Source organism: Pieris napi, chromosome 13, assembly GCF_905475465.1.
Source record: "Pieris napi chromosome 13, ilPieNapi1.2, whole genome shotgun sequence".
NCBI classification, from domain to species: domain Eukaryota; kingdom Metazoa; phylum Arthropoda; class Insecta; order Lepidoptera; family Pieridae; genus Pieris; species Pieris napi.
The window spans coordinates 10,566,752-10,588,700 of NC_062246.1; the positions used below are offsets into that span (position 1 = coordinate 10,566,752).

Consider the following 21,949-nt stretch of genomic DNA (forward strand, 5'->3'; position numbering starts at 1 on the left):
ACTATCCAAATTTAATTAGGGCCTAAAAATTCATATATATGTATATCGGTAATATTTAGTCGGAAAAAGACTTAATGATAAAAATAGTTTTTACAAAATAGGTTTTAGCTTTCTCGATAAAATCGGATGTAATAAAAAGTGACAAAAACAACAATTATTTATCATAATTTATTCATAATAATTATATAAAAATACACATCTTGTTCAACTTAAATTAACAAAAATGATAGTATTGGCACAGAATGTATCTACATAAAGCAAATTTAATAAAAAAAATATTATGATTGCAAAATTCGGTCACAATATCTTGGCAGTTAAATGACATTAATGACGTCATATTGAATATGCGGAAATACTACTTTTAATATATTCTAACGACGTGCAAAGATAAAGTGACGTGAAGATAATATAATGGAAGTAAATATGTTGTATATGTCTCTATTCTTTCCGGAATGTGTTAAGGTAAAAAGATACGAAATTTTAAGACTAAGAGCTTCATTCTTTTCTAAAAGATAACATTTATTTTCCAAACAAAAATATATCTTAAAAGCTGTATAAAATATAATGAAATTTTCATGTACATAAAAATACGACCAAGTCGTTTTAAATTAATGCAATCTTCTGAATATAAATATGTATATATGAAAACAAAAAATTAAGTATAAGACAAAATAAAATTTAAATGTTAAAATATAAAGGCACTAGACATCACTCATACAATCATTAAAAATTGGGAAATTTCTAAAAACTAGCAACACAAATAGAAAGTAAAATTTAAATAATGATTTCAAAATTGGAATGATAATGTCAAACATTTCGATGTTATTAAATGCAAAATTTACAATTAAATGCATGAAGGAATGTAACTTTAAATAAGTAATTACATAAGAAATGATTATTACAAGTTTCAAATGTATAATGGAATATTTTTTAAATTCAGAAATGGCGCCTAAAACTGTTCACCCTAACCTATTATTATTTATATTTGGAACCCATTTCACAACACTTAAGTCAAAACTGTTTATAGTTAACTACTTATTAATCTATGGATAGTGTTGCCATCACGTAACAATTACATAAATCCTATAGGAATATCTTGATTTTCGAGATAGGTTATCTATCTCCTACAATGATGTTGAAATTGTAAGGGATAGCAATATGTATTACAAGCTTATTGGCCCGATGATCTAAGTCAATCGACAGACTAGATTTTTGGCACTTTCTAATTATTCCAGAGATAACTTTAAACTTTATTATAATATCGCGTCAATTACGTTAATGACGCATTAGAAAGATATATCAGTTCAAAAAGAAATGGAGCTATCAAATTTCATATACTTAATGGTAGTGAAATAGGCGTAAATTCTTGGAACAAATCACTTTTTACCGAGCGATTCAAAGAAGTTTACGAATTTGTTTACACCAATGTTTTTGGGCAAATCGTCTTCCGGTGGGTCGTTGGCTCTAATCACGTCTTTAGGGTCGGTATTGCTGTTTTGGACCATTTTAATTTCGTTGGACGGACGAGGTTTCTTATCAGCGTTCCCATTTAGTTTATGGTCATCAACGCCATTCGAGTGCGATTCTTTGTAAATGGTTACTATTTCGCGAACGGATCTAATTTCTTCACCTTCTGAATTCTCAATTAGCTTACTTAGAGAGTTCTCTTTAATTTCTTCTTGAACGATATTTATGGTTTCTGTTCCGTTTTGAGCCAACGCATCGTCCATAGCACTTTTGATTTCTTCAACCTTTTTCTCGAAATCGGCTAGATTCGTTTTTGTTTCTTCAACAACGATAATATTTTCAGCCGGTTCGTTGTTAACGATTGTTTGAATTACTGTTTCTTGTACTATCACGGGTGTTGAGTCAACAACATCTGCGGTGGCTTGGATTTCGTTGACAAATTGTTCGCGTGGTTTGTAGTATTTTGCGTAAATATCATCCCACAATTCCATTCTATCTTTATCAGGGTTGGTTCCTACAGAAAGCTCATTACTGATGTTTAGATAACAAAAATTGTCTTTAGTTACCGGTGTCCATGTTACCGCTAGGTAGAAGTTGTCTTCGGAGGTTGGATTTCTGTAAAGATTAAATTTAAATATGTAAGTCTTAGTGCAGTTTTAGCCTTGTGGCTTTAGCGCGCGACACTCATCCCTGAGGTCGTAGGTTCTATCCCAGGCTGTGTACCAAGGGCCTTTGTGTCTATGCGCGCATTTGACATACGCTCCAACGCTGAAGGAAAACAGCGTGAGGAAACCGGCTTGCGATAGAACCAAGAAGTCGATGGCATATATCACAGCACTGGAGGCTGATCACCTACTTGGCTATTAGACTGACAAATGATCTTGAAACAGATACAGAAGGCCCAGGCCACTGCACCTAGCGCCACTGGTTTTTTTAAGATATTATATTTATTTACTATTTCATTACTAAACATATAAAGCCAAAAAGTTGGGTTAAACGCACTGTTTCAAAAAATTAAGAAAATAGATAAATTAAGTAATTGAAAATTAAATGTAAGGCATATATTACACTATGCTTCAACCGAATTCACGTAATAAAAAATTATTTAAATATAATTAGCATAATGGTACCACAAAACTTACCCAGACTTAGCAAAGTTGGTCCATAGCCGTACCATCCGTTCCCTCATGGTGAGGTCTTGAGGAGTCGGTTCCACGTCTTTCAGCAGATCAGCCTTAAACAGGTATCCCAGCTCATCCAAATGTCCAGCATGTTGAACTCCTAAGCTCATTGGGAGCTTTTTTGAAAAATTCATTTCCCCAATATAATCAAACTTGTAGAAGTAAATTGGCTGATCAGACACTTTCGCCAAGTTCGTGACCAATCTATGTGCTCCATAATTAATAAGCAAATCCGATACAAGTACCGACGATTCTTGCAAACCTTCAGAATCTTTGAAGTACAATTCTTTAACTTTACCTTCAATTGTTTTTACATCTTCTGGATTGGTAACATTCAGCTGATTAGCAAGGAATATTGGTACATCAACCTTTTCTGTGATACATTCTAGAGTTGTGGTACCGACCATGATAGGAATTTTTGCTACTTTACCAGAAGTAACGCTATCTATATAAGATTCAGTCAGAACCGCTTCCACTCCGGGGAATTCAGTTTCTACAACTGGGGCAAATGTGACGACTCCCTTTTGGAATAGCTCACTTATAGGATCTATTTTTGTGTTGGCTTCGACGATGTCTTTAACTGGCGTGGTCAATAAAAACTCTAAAATATCACCCAGATCAGTCGATTCACAGCCTAGTTCTTTGGCTAATTTCCTTGCATTCATAACTGGATCAACCTGTAGGGACCAACGGCATAATGCCGTTCCGGATTGAGCTATTGCTTTGCTGATTAAATCTTTAGATAAGGGACTAGCGGCTAATATAGAGGTGATTGCCCCTCCGGCACTTTCACCAAAGACGGTGATGTTACCAGAATTACCGCCAAAGTTTTGGATATTCTGCTTCACCCACCTAAGGGCTTGGACGACGTCTTTTAATCCAGCATTTCCGGGAACTTCTGGGGTATTTAAACTAAGGAATCCGAGTGCACCGCATCTGTAATTAACTGTGACAACGACGACATCCTTTTCAATGAGATAGTCGGGACCGAAAAATGAAGAATTACCGGATCCAAACAGGAAAGCGCCTCCGTGTACATAGACCATGACTGGCAAGAATTCACCATCTAGGTTTGGGGTGTATACGTTAAGGAAGAGGCAGTTTTCATCGCCAGAGTATGGGGTGCCGAACATTTGGTCGATTTGGGCGGAGACATTGCCTTCTGCTGTAGCGTCACGGACTCCGTCCCATGGTTGCGGTGGCTGAGGGGCCTGGAAATAGAAAATATACGTAAGACACGTGCTATAAAAGAAATCACGGCTTCGTTCGTGGTTTTAAAATGATATATAAGACCTATATCGCGTTACTTACCGTTAATTCCTTTATTCATTGAAGTTAAACGGACCTAGTCAAGATGCCTTAACAGTAGTGTATGTAGAAAGTCGAAAACTACATTTGTATGAAAATTTGTCGACACGAACTGTCATTTTTAAGGCATCTTGACTAAGCCCCCTGCAGGTAGTCAATAAGTCAAAATCATTTATTCATTTAGGCAACACAATGTAGGTACACTTTTGAATGTCAAAAATAAATATACATTAAATGCTTCTAATTTTACATTTACTGCCAGTTCTCAAATCAACGGCGTAGAACGGAAAAGAAGAAGTGGGAATAGAATCTCCGCCACACTTTTTAATAGCCAAGGTAATTAATATAAAAATAGCATAAGGCGGTTCATGAACCCAAATTTTATTTCTATTCCACAAATACGTCAATCTTAAGCCGCTTATCAGATGTCAGGTTTGTGTTTATCATTTATCATTGTGATATATCGCTATCGAAAAATTCACACACAGCACCAATAGAGTTTCAAGTGGACTATTTTTATTGAACTTATTAGATTGGGGGAGACCATTTTTCTTTCATAATTATACAAATTATTATATATCAACTCCATGCGTTTTACATCTATTTTTTGTATTTTATTGATACAAGCTTGCCAACGCTCGGCACACTGATACATTGGTAAAAGAACCACAATATACAAATTTTAATGTGACAAGATTAAAAATTTGTATATTGTGACAAGAAAATAAAAAAAAATCATAAAAATCTCAAACAATAAACTGTTTTCTTCATTCAAAACAATACGTTTCAATGCGATCCCCTAAAATACAGATAGAAAATTGTTTTATAGTATTTGCGTTCCCGACCAAACACAAGTCTTTACCCAAAATTACGTGTATATTATTAGACGTAGTGAAAACTTACAAATCACGCTAGTTCAATGTGAGAGAGGCCATGCCACTGCATTAATAAGACTTAGAACACTGAATTTATTCTAAAATACTATACACTCGTCCCTGCTACACATCAGTCAAACTATAGGGGTTTACGTAAATTGCTTTGAACCTGTTAGTAAGGTAGAAAGGAAGTTCAGCAGTGTTGGTCTAGTGGCTTCAACGTGCGACTCTCATCCCTGAGGTCGTAGGTTCAATCCCCGGCTGGGCACCAATGGACTTTCTTTCTATGCGCATCTAACATTAGCTCGATCGGTAAAGAAACACATCGTGAGGAAACCGACTTGCCGTAGACCCAAAACGTCTATTAGAAATGAAAGAAATCTGAGGACAAGGATGTCGCGCCACCGGCTTTATTTTCTGTTAGTAAGTGTAAGTGTATACACTTGTGTAAGTTGTGTAGAAGTTGTGTATAAGTTGTGTTATTTCAATCAATTAAACTAATTACAATGTTCAGGGATTCGTCTCATTAACATGGGTAAATGAAGCGTCTGTAAATTGATGATCGCGCTAATCTCTAATTATTTTTGTGTCTGTCCAAATAACGAGAAAGGAAACAATGCTACCACCGATATTACTCTTGTGGGCATAGAAATGAGAGGTCTAGTGGTTAGTACCCCTGACTGCGAATTCATGGGTCCCGGGTTCGATCCCCGGCTGAGACAAACATCGATGTGATGAGCATTTGGTGTTGTGCTTAGGTCTTGGGTGTTTAAATATGTATTTATATGTCTATCTATCAATAATATGTATGTATATCCGTTGCCTAGTACCCATAACACAAGCTTCACCAGCTTAGCATGGGACTAGGTCAATTGGTGTGAATTGTCAAAGAAAAAACGAGCAAGGTTCCAGATCTTCATAAATTTCAGTTAATTACTGAAACAGTTTACTTCTATAATGCAAAAATCTCGAAATAACGAAAGGGAGTGCTATGATTGTTTTATCTATTCGATAAAGACTGTTGGGATCTGGAGCTCATCATTACGTAGTCGTTACGAAATTTTAAACCCTAATCGCTTCAACGAACCTCAATAAATTATCTGTTCAGAATCCCATCATCAGATTTGTACCTTTTACAATTGAAAAACTCCTCAATTTGGGTTTAAAGACGAAAAGGGTACATTTTTCTTTTATACGAATATGTCCCAGCCACTAGAAGACCTTGAAAGGTATTTTTGTTGTATAAACGATTTACGAATGTGGATTAAACAAGTTTATCGCAATTAATCTGATTTATGTCCTAATCTAAAGTTGTATCGAAGGGATTTCTTAGTTTAAGCAATAACACATTAACCGATATTTTAAATAATAAATATAATTTTGTTATTAATATAATAAATTTGTTTATTTTATGAAACAAAAAGAAAACTTAAATATCTTCTTTGTATGAAGTGAAGTATTATTCAGATAATACCATAAAACTTCAGAGTTTAGGTATTTTTAAAGTGGTATTAAACAATTACAATATTCTTTACCTACATAGTAATAAATAGAAAATTTAAAAAAGGCATAATTTCAAATTAATGTTTTCGTTAATTTACGCAATTATTAAATTTAATCTCCTAACCTTGGTCGGTCGCTGACCATGACCACTATATAGCATTCAAAACGAGTTATAGTTTTACTCCTAATCTGAGCTCAATGTAGCAGCCGTTAAATTAACAGCCTAGCCTCTTAACAGCGCCGTTTAACTAGCGGCCTGAAGATATTCAACCAGTTGATCAAACAACTAGGCAAAAGACTTGGATTGATGACGTTTCATTACTTGCCTAGCCGTTGGCTGTTAATTTAAATTTAGTTCCACTTTCTGCCACTCTCAAACTCAAACGAAACTCTTCAAACTGTCAATATGGCGTCGGCAAACCACAACAAGTACAATGTAGTGACAATAATAACGTAAATTAAGCTATGACTGGCTCAAGCTATTTAAATTTAAATAAATATTTTTTTTGTCAGATGTTACATATTTTTTATTTCTTTCACATGGTCACTCTGTCCTACAAATGGCCTAAGCATTAGCCAGCCAGTTTATTAAATGTTGTTACGAACGCTACAGCTAATATTTTTAAGGCCACTAGTTAAACGGCGCTGTTTAGTTAAAAGGCTATGCTGTTAATTGAACGGCTCATTATGTTTTTTTAAGATTAGTTTAATCAATGCGAGCCCGACCATATATGCTTGTGTGAAATGGTGGAGTGAAAGAGGCAACACTTGTCAAGGAATTGGAGCAAAGATCCCTTATGTATTCGTATAAATAATGTAGTAGAGGCCACTTCATTTCATATAGTCATTTGATATGTTGCCAGTGTTACTTGGGTTAGTTCCAGTAGCTGCAGTCTTATGTAATACAATTCCTTTGTGATTTTTCTTAGATACGATTTCTTAAAATTTGCTTTAAATAAATATTAAAGTCTCTTTCTTATAATCATAGTGTTCTTGTTTTTAACCAGAGTTAATAAACTTAAACTCAAAATAATATACAGAAAAGATGTTAAATTGATTCTAAATTTACATTTCCTACCAGTTCGCAAGTCAAGAGCGTAGAGCGGACAAGAATAACTGGCAAGAAACACTCCGCTACTCTTTATAATCGCTAAGTTTTCAGTCATACAAATTGTTTGAACTGTGGAGCATTTAAATAATCGTCACTAACAGAAGACTGTCCGCTCTATCGAGGCCAATGTGTGGCATAAGCATAATGCAAACAGCAAAAAGTACAAAAAGAAACCAAAAATAACAAAAGAACTCGAGTCAACTGCTAAAAGAACATTAATCAAATTTCAATACCAGCTCTTGATATGACTGTCAAAGTTATATAATTTTACTGTGTTACGCAATTAATTAATTAATTAATTTCCATTATCACTGCTAAATCAGTAATGTATGATAGCATTAGTGCATTAAAATGTTACATGGGCTAAATATTTTTTAGAGGACGCAATAAAAAGTCATAGACATAATTGTAGGCAAAGCGATTTGCTACAAAATATGTCTTTACAATTTTTTTGTACGATAGATAGTTTAGGATATATAGCCGAAAACGTGTTTTCACCCCTTTTTCCAAGATGGCGGCCGGGGACCAACTTGGGTTTAAGCTTGTATTGACCCCCCCTACATGTCCCATAAACAATTGCTTCCTCTAAAAATTTTGAGGTCGGCCCTCAAATTGTAACATTTCAATGGACAACATGTTTCGTTGGCCAATTTATTTTTATAGACCAGTAGGTGCTCAGCCTTCTTTGACACACTAATCACACAAATCACACTAATATAAAATATATCACGCTACCATCGTACGCTGTTATTACATTAGAGTCCATCTACCACAAGACTTGGCAGACTTATTAGAAACGAGTTCACTACTACCACTTCCGGAATCTCAGGAGGCAAGTTGTTATTTTTAATATATATTAACAACATTCACGAACTCGGTTTACACGGCCGAATCACTCTCTACGCTGATGACACCTGCTTATTTTACTTTGGTTCAAATATCCAGACTTTGGTTGCTCAAGCTCAATCAGACCTAAATGTTCTATCTTCTTGGTTTCAACAAAATCTTCTAACAATTAATATTTCAAAAACATCTTATGTAATATTCAAGGCAACAAATAAACTCATTCCTATCTTTCAACCGCTTAAAGTTCAAGACGTTGAAATCAATAACAAAAAATGGGAGAAATATCTGGGTCTTAGAATGGATACAAATTTAAAATGGAACTTTCATATATCACACATAATTACCAAACTAAAATCACTTATAGGCAGATTTTGGTCAATATCTAAATGCATTCCGCAATCTGTACGTCATTTGATCTATAATTGTTTAGTCAAGCCACATTTCATATACCTAATTGAAATATGGGGTACAGCATGCAAAAACAAAATTTCTACAATACAAACACTACAAAATAAATTAATAAAAGCACTATTCAGATACAATTTTTTAACACCTACTAATAAAATCTACCAAGAAACTAAAATTATGACGATTAAACAACTATATGTTTATAGTACCTGTATCCTTATTAAAAAAATTTTAAATAACTCTCTACATAGTAACTTATCATTTAATAAAATCAAGTACACCACTACACGCAATACTCGTCGAGCGAGTTTGCTTATCTTGCCAAAGCCGCGCACAAATTATTTAAAGAGATCTATTAGGTATGAGGGTGTGCAATTGTTTAATCGGTTGCCGTCTAAGGTTCGTAACATTGGCGTGTTTGATCAGTTCAAAAGGGCATTAAAGACACACATCAGAATGGGTCCATTAGACTAAAATTGGGTTAGCTGATGACGACGTGTATCTCGTTCGTATATACTTAATATTAAATTTCTCATGTAAATAAAAAATAATTTTTGTAATGAGAAATAAAGTTCTTTAAACATTATAAAGACTTGCTCCGAAATAGCTTGTAATTGCGACTGTATTCGGTTCTGGTTCTATGTCCATAGCTACCTCAAACGCGACCTCAATTAAGTGCCAACCACTAGTATTAACATTGAAAGCACCCACCTTAAACCTCAAAGATCCGAGTGGTGGTGCAGCATAAGGTATACCCTGGAAGCTGTAGAACCCCTTCCCCGAGGGCCCGTTGACTAGCTTGCCCTGCAGCTGGCCCTGCTCCACTCGAACTGTTGGCGTGTCGACCATTCTACCGCCGCTGGAAAATAAAATTATAAATGAGTCGCTTTATGTTTTTATTTTTACTTTAAATATTGTTTGTATTCTAACCAATATTTCTCAAATTGCCTATTTTTAATCTTTTTACATACATATCTGTGTTTTTATTAAAAGACCTACTTTAGGTATATTTGTAACTATTAGTATATACTGTTCGCTTTTAATATTTTAAATGAATTCGAAACACATTTTATGAAATATATAAACATATTATTAAGAATCTGGAGCATGTGCCATAGTTGCTCAGCTGTTTACGAATTTATATCGAACTAACACCCGAAGTGAATTAGTCGAGTAAATAAGTTAATTTTTTTTTAGTCCAGCGTGTCACCCCACCCTGAAATTTATATTAGTTATAAGCTTTTATTTAAATACAGTTGACACCTTCAAACAAAGTGAACATCCCTCCAACTACCGTCACCAAACTGACTCGTGTTATAATGTGGAACAAGCTGCCCACTTAAAAGAGCGTACAAATTCTTGAAAGGCAACACACTTTATTTGAATAAAGTTTTTTATTTCTTGCTTAAATCATAATTTCTGTCTACAACGAAATTCATTCAATTTCCTAGGGACTCGGTCAAACGTTTTAAACGCGATGTAAATACCTTCAAGGACTAATATTTTGACTATAATGCGGGTAGTCGTATTTTTCTATAAAAATAACGGCTGTTTTTAACACTGAACATTAGGCCGTGTCACCTCGACGTGCGTCGTTCCACAAGTGCGCGTTTGAGGCACTTTTGCCCTTCCACTACCACTATGTGGAACTAGCTGCCCATTCAAGTATTTCCTAACCAAAACGAATTAGGGCCGCCAACGCATTCTGGCAATGGGTGGCGGTATCACTTATCACCAGGTCCCTGGCCGTTTGCGTCTAATTACATAAAAAATCTAAATAAAATTTCGGCTAATTGACAAGTCCATTCCAATCAATCAAATAACTCCTATCTTATTTACGAAGCAATTATGTCATTTCGTGATAAAAATTCTACTAACGAGAATAGATAAAACTCAAATTGTGACAATGACACGTTAGCACTTTAAATATTTTCATGTGTTAAATTTAAAAAGCGAAACGCATTTCTATATTGTGTCTATGTCTATACATTAGTATAGATAATCCTAGATTATTAAAATAAATGATTAGATTATACAAAATAGTATTTTTAACCGACGTCAAAATCGATTTATATTATTACTATATTTTTGTTGTTTTCGCGGATTACTTCGTCGTTTAAGAACCCATTTTGATGATTATTTTTGTTGGAAAGGCGATAAGATAATAAGAAAAAGAGTAGAAGAAGAAAACTCTCTTATCCAATAAATATAAAATTATTCCTTCCAAAGTCGATGTCTATTGTATGCTTGTAAGGAATAAAGTCACAAACCACTGGCTGATTTCTGAAATTCTTTCACCATTGAAATGCTACATTATGCTATACGTTATGTTAATTCAATATTTATAAAAATGCCCAACCGTGCAGTCTGTACAATTGAGGATATAAAAGAAAATCAGATTTTGTTATCTAATTAGTTACACATATCTTTTCCTTATTCACAAATAATATCTACTTCACAAAGCTAGATAAAGCATTGTCTTTCTGTAATCATACCTTAAACATGAGAGAAAGACAAACACATTAATTTAAAATAGTTTTTTTGTTAATACTACACTTGAATCACGTACAGACTTTAATTCAATAAGTTACTATATAGACATTACATCATTACTGGAGTTATCATAGATTTTTTATCTGCAGATAAATTCGCGTTCGAAGTTTAAAATCGCAAATGTAAAAACACTTGTAACCGGAACTTATTAAAATTAGAAACTGAATATTGAGCAAAATTCAAAAATGGAATTTTTATGCCGTTTCCGTTCAATCGTAAAACGTTGAAATAAGGTAATACAGATCATTGTTGGCCACTAGGCTTCAGCGTGCGACTCTTATCCCTAAGGTCGTAGGTTCGATCCCCGGCTAAACACCAATAGACTTTCCTTCTTTCGCATTTAACATGACTAGGAAACCGGCTTGCCTTAGACAAAAAAAATCGACAGCGTGTGTAAGGCACAGGAAGCCTATTAGATTGACAAATGATCATGATACAGAAATCTGAGGCTAAAAAGGTTGTAGCGCCACTGATTAAATTTTTTTAAATACACATTCACAATTTCATTATCATATTACGTAACCTTTCGCACTTTAACAGAAAATTTTCATGATTATATTTGAAAAAATGAGAAAATATTTAAATACCGTAAATATTTCACGCAACTCACCTAGGTTACACCTTAACGAATACTGACTGTCACGAGCCTGATAAGATTATAAGCCGTCGTCACATAGTTTTATAAAAATAACATCTTTTGTAACTATCGATTGAGAATGAGTAATACAAGCAAATTATTATCACAAACGCAATTTAGGCCATGATTCAGGACATATTTTTTAATTAAATATAATATATGTTACACGGGTGATTATGTAGCGTTGTAATGGTGAAAGAATTATTGAAATCAGTCCAGTAGTTTTTGAGTTTATACGCCACTAGGCCAACACTGTGAATGTGTAATACCTCGTAACGTTCTACGATTGAACGGAAATGGCATAGTGAATTCCATTTTTGAATTTTGATCAAAATTCAGTTTATAATTTTAATAAGTTCCGGTCACGACAAGTGTTTTTACATTCACGATTTTAAACTTCGAACGCCAATTTATCTACAGATAAAAAAATACAAAATTACATCTTACCTATATACGTATACATAGGAATTGTAATTGATAGGAGTCGACACATTTTCTATAGAAAGGGCATTTCTAACTTAAGTACTAGACTATTTTTATTATTCTTACATACAATACTTAATAATCTCCTTTCAGACAACAAAACAGAGCGCTGTCAAATATGTCAACCTTCATACAGAAAAAATAGTTTTGACAGGTCCTGAAACTAGACTTAAGCTTGACGTTTTAGAATACAGGCCAAGGTAAACAACTGTCCTATAAACCTAGCACTAATGTTTAGTGTGAAAAACAACCGTTATTTTTTATAATAATATAGGATTACCCGCATTATACCCCAAGTATTAGTCCTTGAAGGTACTTACATCGCGTTTAAAACGCATGTTTGACCGAGTCCCTTTGAAATTGAATGGATTTCGTTGTAGACAAAAATTGTGATTTAAGCAATATAGAAAAAACTTTATTAATAAAAAAGATGTTTAATTAAAAAGAAAGTGCACTAGCCCCCACACCAGGATTCCTTGTGTCATGAGCTAGTCTCTTTCTTTTGACATGTTAACGCTATTTGACAATAATTTCTACATATCACTTACATTTTATAATTAAACTAAGAGCACAATAAGAAATAAATAATAAACAAATAATTTGCAATTAAACATATTGCGGGTATGACAAAAATAACTTAAATTGCGCTCGCAAAAACAGTATTTTGTGAGCCTCCTTGACTATAAAGCACTTAGCCATTGGGTTGTCATTTATATACTTTAAAGTTTAAAATTTTTAATTTTGTTGGTTTATTTGTGCCCAGTATGATTTATTTAATAAATTTGACATTCAAGGCCTGCAACAAATGATTTATTAACCTTCAAGCGGGCGCGCGGTCATTTGTAACGGGAGCGGGCGCGCGTAACCGAAAAGACCTATGGGATGAATAAGAGAAAGAAAGCACTAATTACTCAATATTTATTTATTTATTTGTCCTTAGATATATTATCATTGTCTTCAAACTCTAATTTGTCAAAAAAGTAATTAAAAGTATGAAAAAGAAACAAATATTTCAAGTACTATCGGAAAGGTCATTTTCCTCGAAAGCCAACCATCATCTTATAAATTACAACGTTCTCTGCCACTGAATATGGCAATAGACAGTTTTGTGGAAACATATCTAAAATTTCTCATATTGGCGCAGCTTTGTCGACAGTACGACGAGCTTGTCGCGTAGTAGCATCATCAAACCGCAATGACTTCAGTAGAAATTATATTCTTTGCACTGACATAGTAGTAGAAAAAATAGGTCAAAGTATAAAATCTTCTAAATTGACGTGTGATGTCTTCAAGGATCCCACTACAACAATTCGGAAAGTGCTCGAATTTTCACCGGATCTGTTAGTTTGTAGTCACGTATTCTGTTATACGATGGTGCTTTTTTGCAACAACTTTTTCAATAATATTCTCTGAAATGAATAAACTCCAGGCTTGCGTATGTTTTGTCACCCCCACACCATTCCTTCGAGGGCCCGCATCTTCTGCGAGAATATTTTGAACTTGACGTCTCACTCTGTTATAGTTAGATTTTTGCTACTTCGTTACTTTATCGAGCCTTGTAAAACAGCTTAACTTATTTCTGTAATTGGCAAATCATCCTCTTCTGAGTCCGAGTGGTTTGATTCCTCAGCAGATCGAGGTTCCTCTGCAACGATGTGGTCGGAAGTTTCAGAGCCTTGGTCGCTGAGCCCTTATTTACTTTCTTCTTCGTCTTCTCTTAGTAATTCCTCGAGCATTGCACTTTGTGGTAACCGTCTGAATCATTTTATATAAAAAAATCCAAGCTTTATTCGATATTATTGAATGATGGGCAAAAAACTACTACGAGCGTGAACGAGGGTATGTGTCGTTGAGCGTCGCGCGTAACCTTTTCGACGACGGGCGCGTGTAGTCTTTTCGACGACTGCACTGGGACGAAAACAATTGCGATCTATGGAGTCGGGGGAGAGCACCGAGCAACGGTTTATTCTTTTTTTTACTCCCAATGATATAGCGACAGGCTACTATAAATGAGAAATAAATGTGATAGGTAATAACAATAATATCAACGAAAATGTACTAAGCGCGGTCGATTCGACTACGCGCGCCCGCTTGAAGGTTAACTAAATAGTCAACACTAACACGCACACACACATAAACACATGCACACGTAGGCCGTTCATGGAAATTCATTGTTAATTATTATACATTTGGTTTTGTAATTTTTATATTAACTGTTGGCTACCTAAATATAAAAATATAGAACTGTAAAAATCCTACATCCCCTAAATCGCTAAAAGTACCTTTGATATATGGGTCACGACTCTTGACAGAGAGGGAAATGTCTTTATTGCCGTATATATGGTATACCTATTCAATTACACGACAGTCATAAAAGTGAATGTAGACATACCTAGCATTAATTACTAACAAAAACACACACATAATAACAATAATAAAAAATTAAAAAAATGTAGTGAGATAACAAATTTTTTTTCTTCCCTTTTCCCTTTTGTGTGTGTGTTGTATGTATATGTGTGTGTTCTGTGGTTGTTATTGGCCCTGGCTCAGCATTATGCTAGGGAGTAGACTGTTCCACAGCGCTCATTCACCAGAAACCACAGCAGCTAGTTTGCGCCTCAGTCGCAAAGTATTCGCGACAAACATAAAAAATTGATACTGTGCAATATTCCCTACATCTTAAATGAAGATGGGGCAACGTAGCCCGTTATACAGATGACATATGGTCTAAAATAGTAACCGAAGGGACTGGTCCAAATGGAACAAGGGCAGACGAATAGAGCGATGGGCCGATGGGATCCAAACGGTAGCTGGAAAAAATTGCTAAAAGTTGGGCGCCTTCTCCCATACAGAGGCCATATATTAGAGTAGTAAAAATTTGATTTATGTATATCTATTTTTGTAAAATGTATGTCACTAAGATGTTGAAGGCTCATATTATTTTATTACTAATACCTATTTATTTATTTGTTTCGTAATCCTACAGCTAATAAAAATTATATATTACAAACAGTTACACTAAAAATATAGCCAGAGATGTAATACATAATATTTAACAACAAAAAGGTTCAAAAATTTACAAAAGGAAACAAACAATAAAATATTCTATACATTTAACCTAAGTGGTACCTAATTTGGCTGTGTTGTGTGATGGTGTAAAACTGAGGGTAAGTACGTGAAGGAGTGTGTGTATATATGCTCATGATGCAGGTGATTTTGCGCTATGGATAATCTTAATACTCCTCTTAACCATAATCCGCGATAGCTTAAACAAGTCAAGGCTTAAATATTGGTCGTTGTATGTTCGAGCTGCGCGATACAAAACTGAGTTTTTTGCATCAGTGTTGATGTGAGGAACATGAACAAAGCACGATTACGAGTCTGGTAGGCAGGAACAAGAAAGTTCAATTTTTCTAGAAGTTTCGATTGATTTTATTTGAGATGATATCGTGTTGTAGCAATAAATCTTATTACTTATATTGGGTAATGGCCAATTGGGGGTTTAGGGTAAACTTGAGTTCAGAGTTCAGACATTGGGAATTTTCTTAGGCTCTTATTTTGGTCGCAAAGACAACACAAAGTTTCTTCGTTCTCTTTTTTGTGCCAGTGTTTAAATAATAATACCGGCTTTTTAAATAATCATTTTCATAGTGATTACGCATCGGAAATCAGGTAATATTATCAAGGTATGTTTGTCATCGATATATACCAGGTATCAAATTTAATGAGCATTATAAAATTCTTATCAATAAAATTCTATTGAAATAATTTAAAATAATAAAATGCGGAAATAGTTTAGTATTGATAAATATTTTTTAATTATAACTATTCAGGTTTAGTTTTAATGACACATTTTTGCTGTTCTCTGTTTCTTGAATGTGTATTCCATACTATGATTTTCTTTTGTTACATCTGTTCTACTATTAATGTGTAAGAGTATTTGTAGTATCAGACCAAATTAAGACTCTTAAGGTTATCAACATCCCTAATGCCCTGAGACAAGCTGAGGATAGAGCGGTGTGGGCATGACCTACAGTAAGAACTACGAAGAAGAAGAAGAAGAAAAAAGCAATCAAAGCGTCATTTAATTATGTGTATGAGTAAAGTATTAAATTTTAGTTTTGTTCTACACGACGCTTCTCCAACGCTATATTTACGTTTTAAAGTGAAATGTTAGGAAAATTACTAATAACATCCGATACCACAGAACAGCTCACGCGTGACAAAATATTAAGTGAGCGTTTCACGTCATTAGTCTCACTCACACAAGTAACGCTTACACGATTTTATTGAGACTTTAAATAAGAGTATTAAATATAAAGAGAACATAAGAAAAGCAGCGTCTAGCGGTTTGAGCCATCCTCGTTCCTGACGTCGAAGGTTAAAACCACGGCTATGCTCAAGATTTTCCCGGAAGAACTGTACCACCCGTACGGTAAAGGAAAATATCCCAAAAAATCGAAATCGTCAAGCAGCCTCTGCTTAATCTAAGCCTAACCTAATGTTGTAGCGTCATTTTTTTAACACTGGATGCTGAAGAATATGTATTTTAATTTGAAAATACGGCAGAAATTTACAAAAATTTGGGTTTTTATATCTGTTCGTGATCATTTGTTTTTGCTAATAGTAGGTGATCGGCCTTAGGGTCTAATACATGCCAAATCGTGCGAAGTTTTGACTATGAATCTGACCCTTAAACTTAGCTTAGCCAAACATAAATTTGTTTTTATTTACCTGTTAAATAATAATACAATGGGATTAAAATATCCGCCCACCATATTGTTGAGGCAAATCAATATTTAAAAAAAAAAACCTTTTTAACCAAACATGCAGGAGGGTCAACTGATGTTATGTGATACCGCCGCCCATAGACACTTACATTGCCAGAGTACTTGCAAAGGTCTTTTAAGAATTGGTATGTTTATTTCTTGAAGGAACCTAAGTCGAATGCTTTTATTGACATATACATATAACTGTTGCAATTGTAAAATAAACGTGTTATTAGTAATTAGTATTTATTACCACCCATAGACACTTACCAATTCATCATCTTAGGTATGACAACACAGCCGACGGGAAAACAAAATTTATGTTCCATTTTATAACTGCACTCCTTATTAAATAATGGCAACACTTCGATGTTGTTTATTATATCGTCATTAAGTGTATCCATATAAACTTTATGCTCTGAATTCGTTTTTATGACATCGGCAATTTTTTTTATTCGCGTTTTACCGGAAGTTAGATTAGACTGTTGGGCATAGAGATATCGTAAAAAATTTCTTTTAAAAATATACAGATCTTCCAAGTTTCTAGCCATAAACACTATTATCACAGAGTCTATGCAAAAATAATACTATTACACGACTTTAATAAAATAAAAAACACAGATTAGACTAGAACTGATAAAATTACACATCAATTAAAAAAAACATAAAACTAAAATTGTTGTTACAAAATCGGTTCGAAATTTAATTAGAAATTCGGACCGCTACGCACAACTTAAGAATTATACACATTATTCCGGAAAATTAACTTTTCCCGCCTATTTTTCTTACAATGCGCTATCTTCAAATAAGGCAAATACGTACTGATTCAGTTTTTGTTTTTGGCGTGTGATTATTAAATTAACAAGTAAACATCGTGACATACTGTATTTACTTAGGTGGCATCGAGGAACTGTACCTAAAGTGTTAGTTATATATACAACAAATTTAAGCTGTATCACATAATTAAGGGTTAGTTGTTAATTTCATGCCTAATGCTATATTTTTATTTTATATTAGTAGTTATTAATGTTTGTGGTTAGTTCAGTACTCAAACTAACTCACCGTAAGTCATCTAAAAACTCGTTCACTATATCTATGGTATTCATTTTCTCACTGAAAAGAAAAACAAAATCTTATAAATGCGATTTTATAACTATAAGTAAATAAAGTATTATTTATTTTCTATAATAATAAAATTTTCATCTGATTGTCCAGTTCACGAATGCAAATAACGTGACCCTTAACAGGTAAAATGGCGCCAATAATATAGACTATAGAGGTCACAGATAAATGCAATGACGCAGCACAGACAATAGCATTCCCATATATTACAACAATGGCTGCTATTTAAACATTTTGGAGTTCTAATAAATAATATTGTTTGATAATACTGGGTGGTTTATTGGCGTGCGAAGGCCTCTTTTGCTAGGGCTGCCAAAATATATACAAAAAGCGTCTATAAATTTTTAGTCCTTGGTACCGTACCTATATGAGTATTGTATAATCTGTACATAATTTATCTTTTGTTTAAAATTTCTTTTGTATATATTATATTATTTAGACCCTTTAACGTAACCTTCTAATCTATAATTGGTCGCAATTAAGAGTAAAATGACTACTATTATGATATACTGAAACATATTGTGCGTTAGACATTTCAAAAGCAACCTTAGCCTGACAACTTAGGTCAATCCTAGGCTGTATTTAATCCTGTTTGCCGACGTTTTAACTGTATTTTACTACTACTAAAAGAAATATCCATATTCCAGAACATCTCTAACTGTCAAACACTTTTTTCTATTTGTAAAGTGTAATTTTTGACTAAACTACATTGGTAAGATATAAATTCGATTACACGATCACGGGGGCATGCCTATAACCTTGACGGTACCTATGCTATGATATAATTCGAGCGGCGTAATTCGTAAGTGTACTCCATACATGCCGTCTCCGACTCTCGCCGACGTTCTTTTACTAGTTTTTACCAGTTTTTGGCAAAATTTTATTGCTCCTCTCATTTATGTATTTTGCTTACCATGAAAAATCAAACTATTTTGTTTTAGTTAGAACGAATAGTTACGGAGATTCGAGCGTTTAACCCAACAAACTTAGAAATATTTGAAAAAGGTATAGTAATATAAAAACTTGTTTACTTATATTGCTGAAACTGTCAAGTGATCTAATTAATGAACTAATTTCCAGATAAAAGTACACCATTCCAGCTATCCAAACATATGGAGCGGATGTGACGTTACTTCCACTAATGTTGGCCATAAGTTCTATATTGTATACTTTTGAATTATTCAGATTTTAAATGTAATGTATCTATAGAAGGGCATAATCTACGACAAACAGCATTTAAATTTCGAATATAAAACCCGGGCGCTTTCAAATTAAAAGCAAAAGCATTTATAAACCAGAAATAACAGAGTTCCAAATTAATAGCTTTTTTTTTTAATTTTATAAAAAACACTGGTCATGTGTGAACGCGTCACTTACGAATAGCTTAGTCACAAATCGGATATCCTTTGGCATGACAGCCTTTGTCAAGGCCCTATGTACTTGTTTCGTATATCAGACTGCGAATCAAAGTCAAATATAACCAAACTAGTTTGATGAAATAGTCAATTTTTTACTTCACAAAATAAATATCATAGGGTCAATCGTAAAATTTCTCATTTCAAAAATAGTTTATGAATGAACTTCAAAATTAAATTGGGTAATTGTATAGAATGTGTATGTATATGTGTTGGCCTATAGGCTTCAGCGTGCGACTCTCATCCCGGAGATCGTAGGTTCGATCCCCGGCTGTGCACGAATGGACTTTCCATATGCGCATTTAACATTCGAAACCTTAGGCCAAAAAGTCGACGGCGCGTGTCAAAGGAGGCTGATCACCTACTTGCCTATTAGATTGACAAATTATCATGACACATATACAGAAATCTCAGACCTAAAAACGTGGCGCCACTGATTTATTTTTAATTGTAAAGAAAACAAAACAATTTCACTATTTAACATTATACATAAATACATATTTTAAAGTGTTCTCAAGGTAGATTTAATATGAATAGTTTTTCTTATGACCTTAAAACTTAATGATATGTGGAAGTGTTTTTTCTGAACAAAATTGACGTATTACTTCATACGTAGTTAAGTCACATTCACGAACTTGTAATATAATATATTATATCATACTTGTTTCTAGTTCTGGAATATTGTCTATTTATTATTTGCAGTGTAACGCACGTAAATTTTTGGGTCTTAGACTTTTTTTTATAGAACAAACGGGCAGGAGGATCACCTGATGTTAAGTGATACCGCCACCCATGGACACTCTCAATGCCAGATGGCTCGCAAGTGCGTTACCGGCCTTTTAAGTACATAAGTAAGTAAACGGTGCGCTCTTTTTTGAAGGACCTTTAGTCGAATTGGTTCGGAAATACTTCAGTGGGCAGCTGGTTCCACATAGTAATGGTGCACGGCAATAACGGCCTTAAAATACGCTCAGTTTAGGAACGACGGAGGTTGAGATGATACAGGTGAAAATGCGTGATAATCACAATGTTTTCCTATCCGAAGAGTCAGAGTATTCAAGCACATGACCTCAGGGCAAGAGGAACAGCCTCATCTGATGTTAACTCACACTGCCAGAAGGCTCGCAAGTGCGTTGCCTTTAAGAATTCGTACGCACTATTTGGACATACTTCAGTGGGCAGCTGGTTCCACATAATGGTGCGCGGTAAAGTACATTGAAAACCGCTCAGTTGTGAAACGTCGGACATCGAGGTGATATGAGATTTGCCACCTTATCTACTAGACTAACACTGCTATCGTTACAGAATTGCTCAATTCTGATTATACATAAATCCTTTGATAATATTTAATTACAAATCGTCTTAAAGCGTCTCTAAAATCAGAGGCAATATCGGGGAAGTGGCCCCTCCACTAGATCGCCTCGTGTATAGGCAAATCGTATTCAAAATCGCCTCGTGTATAGGCAAATCGTATTCAAATTTTATTATGTGATGAAAATTATGAATAAAGAATGAGTACTGAAGTTTTTATAAATAAGATGTTCGGATAAAAATTGTTAAATACAGAACAGTAACTTCTTACAGAACATTAACACTGTCGTTACTTATTCCCAAGGTTTAAAATCAGCAAAATTTTCCTTTCTGGAAAAGCCAACCTAGGAATTCAGGCACCTCTCGTTCGAATTCTTCGCGAGTATAACATACCACTACTTGTAATAACAAACACAGCTTGGCTCGGTATTGGGCTGATCAATTAAAAAAAAATCTTGTTTAAGTGCCGTTTCCACTTAGGGTCCTTCAAGAAAAGAGCGTACCAATTCTTAAAAGGCCGGCATTCGCGAGCCCTCTGGCATTTAGTGTCCATGGGCAGCATTATCACTTAACATCAGGTGAGCCTCCTGCCCATTTGCCCCCTGTTCTATAAAAAGAAATTGATAACCTAACCCGACGTTTCACTAGTAATTTTTTTGCTTAACATGAACAAAAATACTATTAAAATCAAAAATGTGGAAGTGTAATGATTTCATTGTATTTTAAATTTAACATTTATGTTTATCATAATTGTCATATATTTTAGAAAACAGCTTGTAACATATACTGTAGATATAGCCTTATATATGATGTGGTGTACTAATTAATAAATAATGAAGGGGGGGACAAAAACCCTTTCTTTAATCGTGTCGGAATAATTGCACAACGAAACTGTTTAACTTTGGACCCAACAAGCGTACATGTTACGAAAATTCATTCAATTTGAAGGTTCACGCTTGA

General features: G+C 34.2%; 1 protein-coding gene across 2 annotated transcripts in view; it reads right to left on the bottom strand.

The window, feature by feature from the left end:
- Positions 1-154: 154 nt before the first annotated feature.
- The window catches only part of LOC125055087 (juvenile hormone esterase-like), a 29,132-nt gene continuing 7,337 nt past the window's right edge, over positions 155-21,949 (bottom strand). Inside the window, exons 2-5 of one of the 2 annotated variants that reach the window (XM_047657320.1) lie at positions 18,204-18,254; positions 9,411-9,558; positions 2,610-3,859; positions 155-2,082 (exon numbers count right to left, since the gene is read on the bottom strand). In XM_047657320.1, the coding sequence (XP_047513276.1) occupies positions 1,377-2,082; positions 2,610-3,859; positions 9,411-9,558; positions 18,204-18,247 (2,148 nt within the window). In that variant the 5' untranslated portion in view covers positions 18,248-18,254 and the 3' untranslated portion in view covers positions 155-1,376. The remainder of the gene's footprint in view (positions 2,083-2,609; positions 3,860-9,410; positions 9,559-18,203; positions 18,255-21,949) is intronic. The other variant, XM_047657321.1, reaches the window with a different exon arrangement.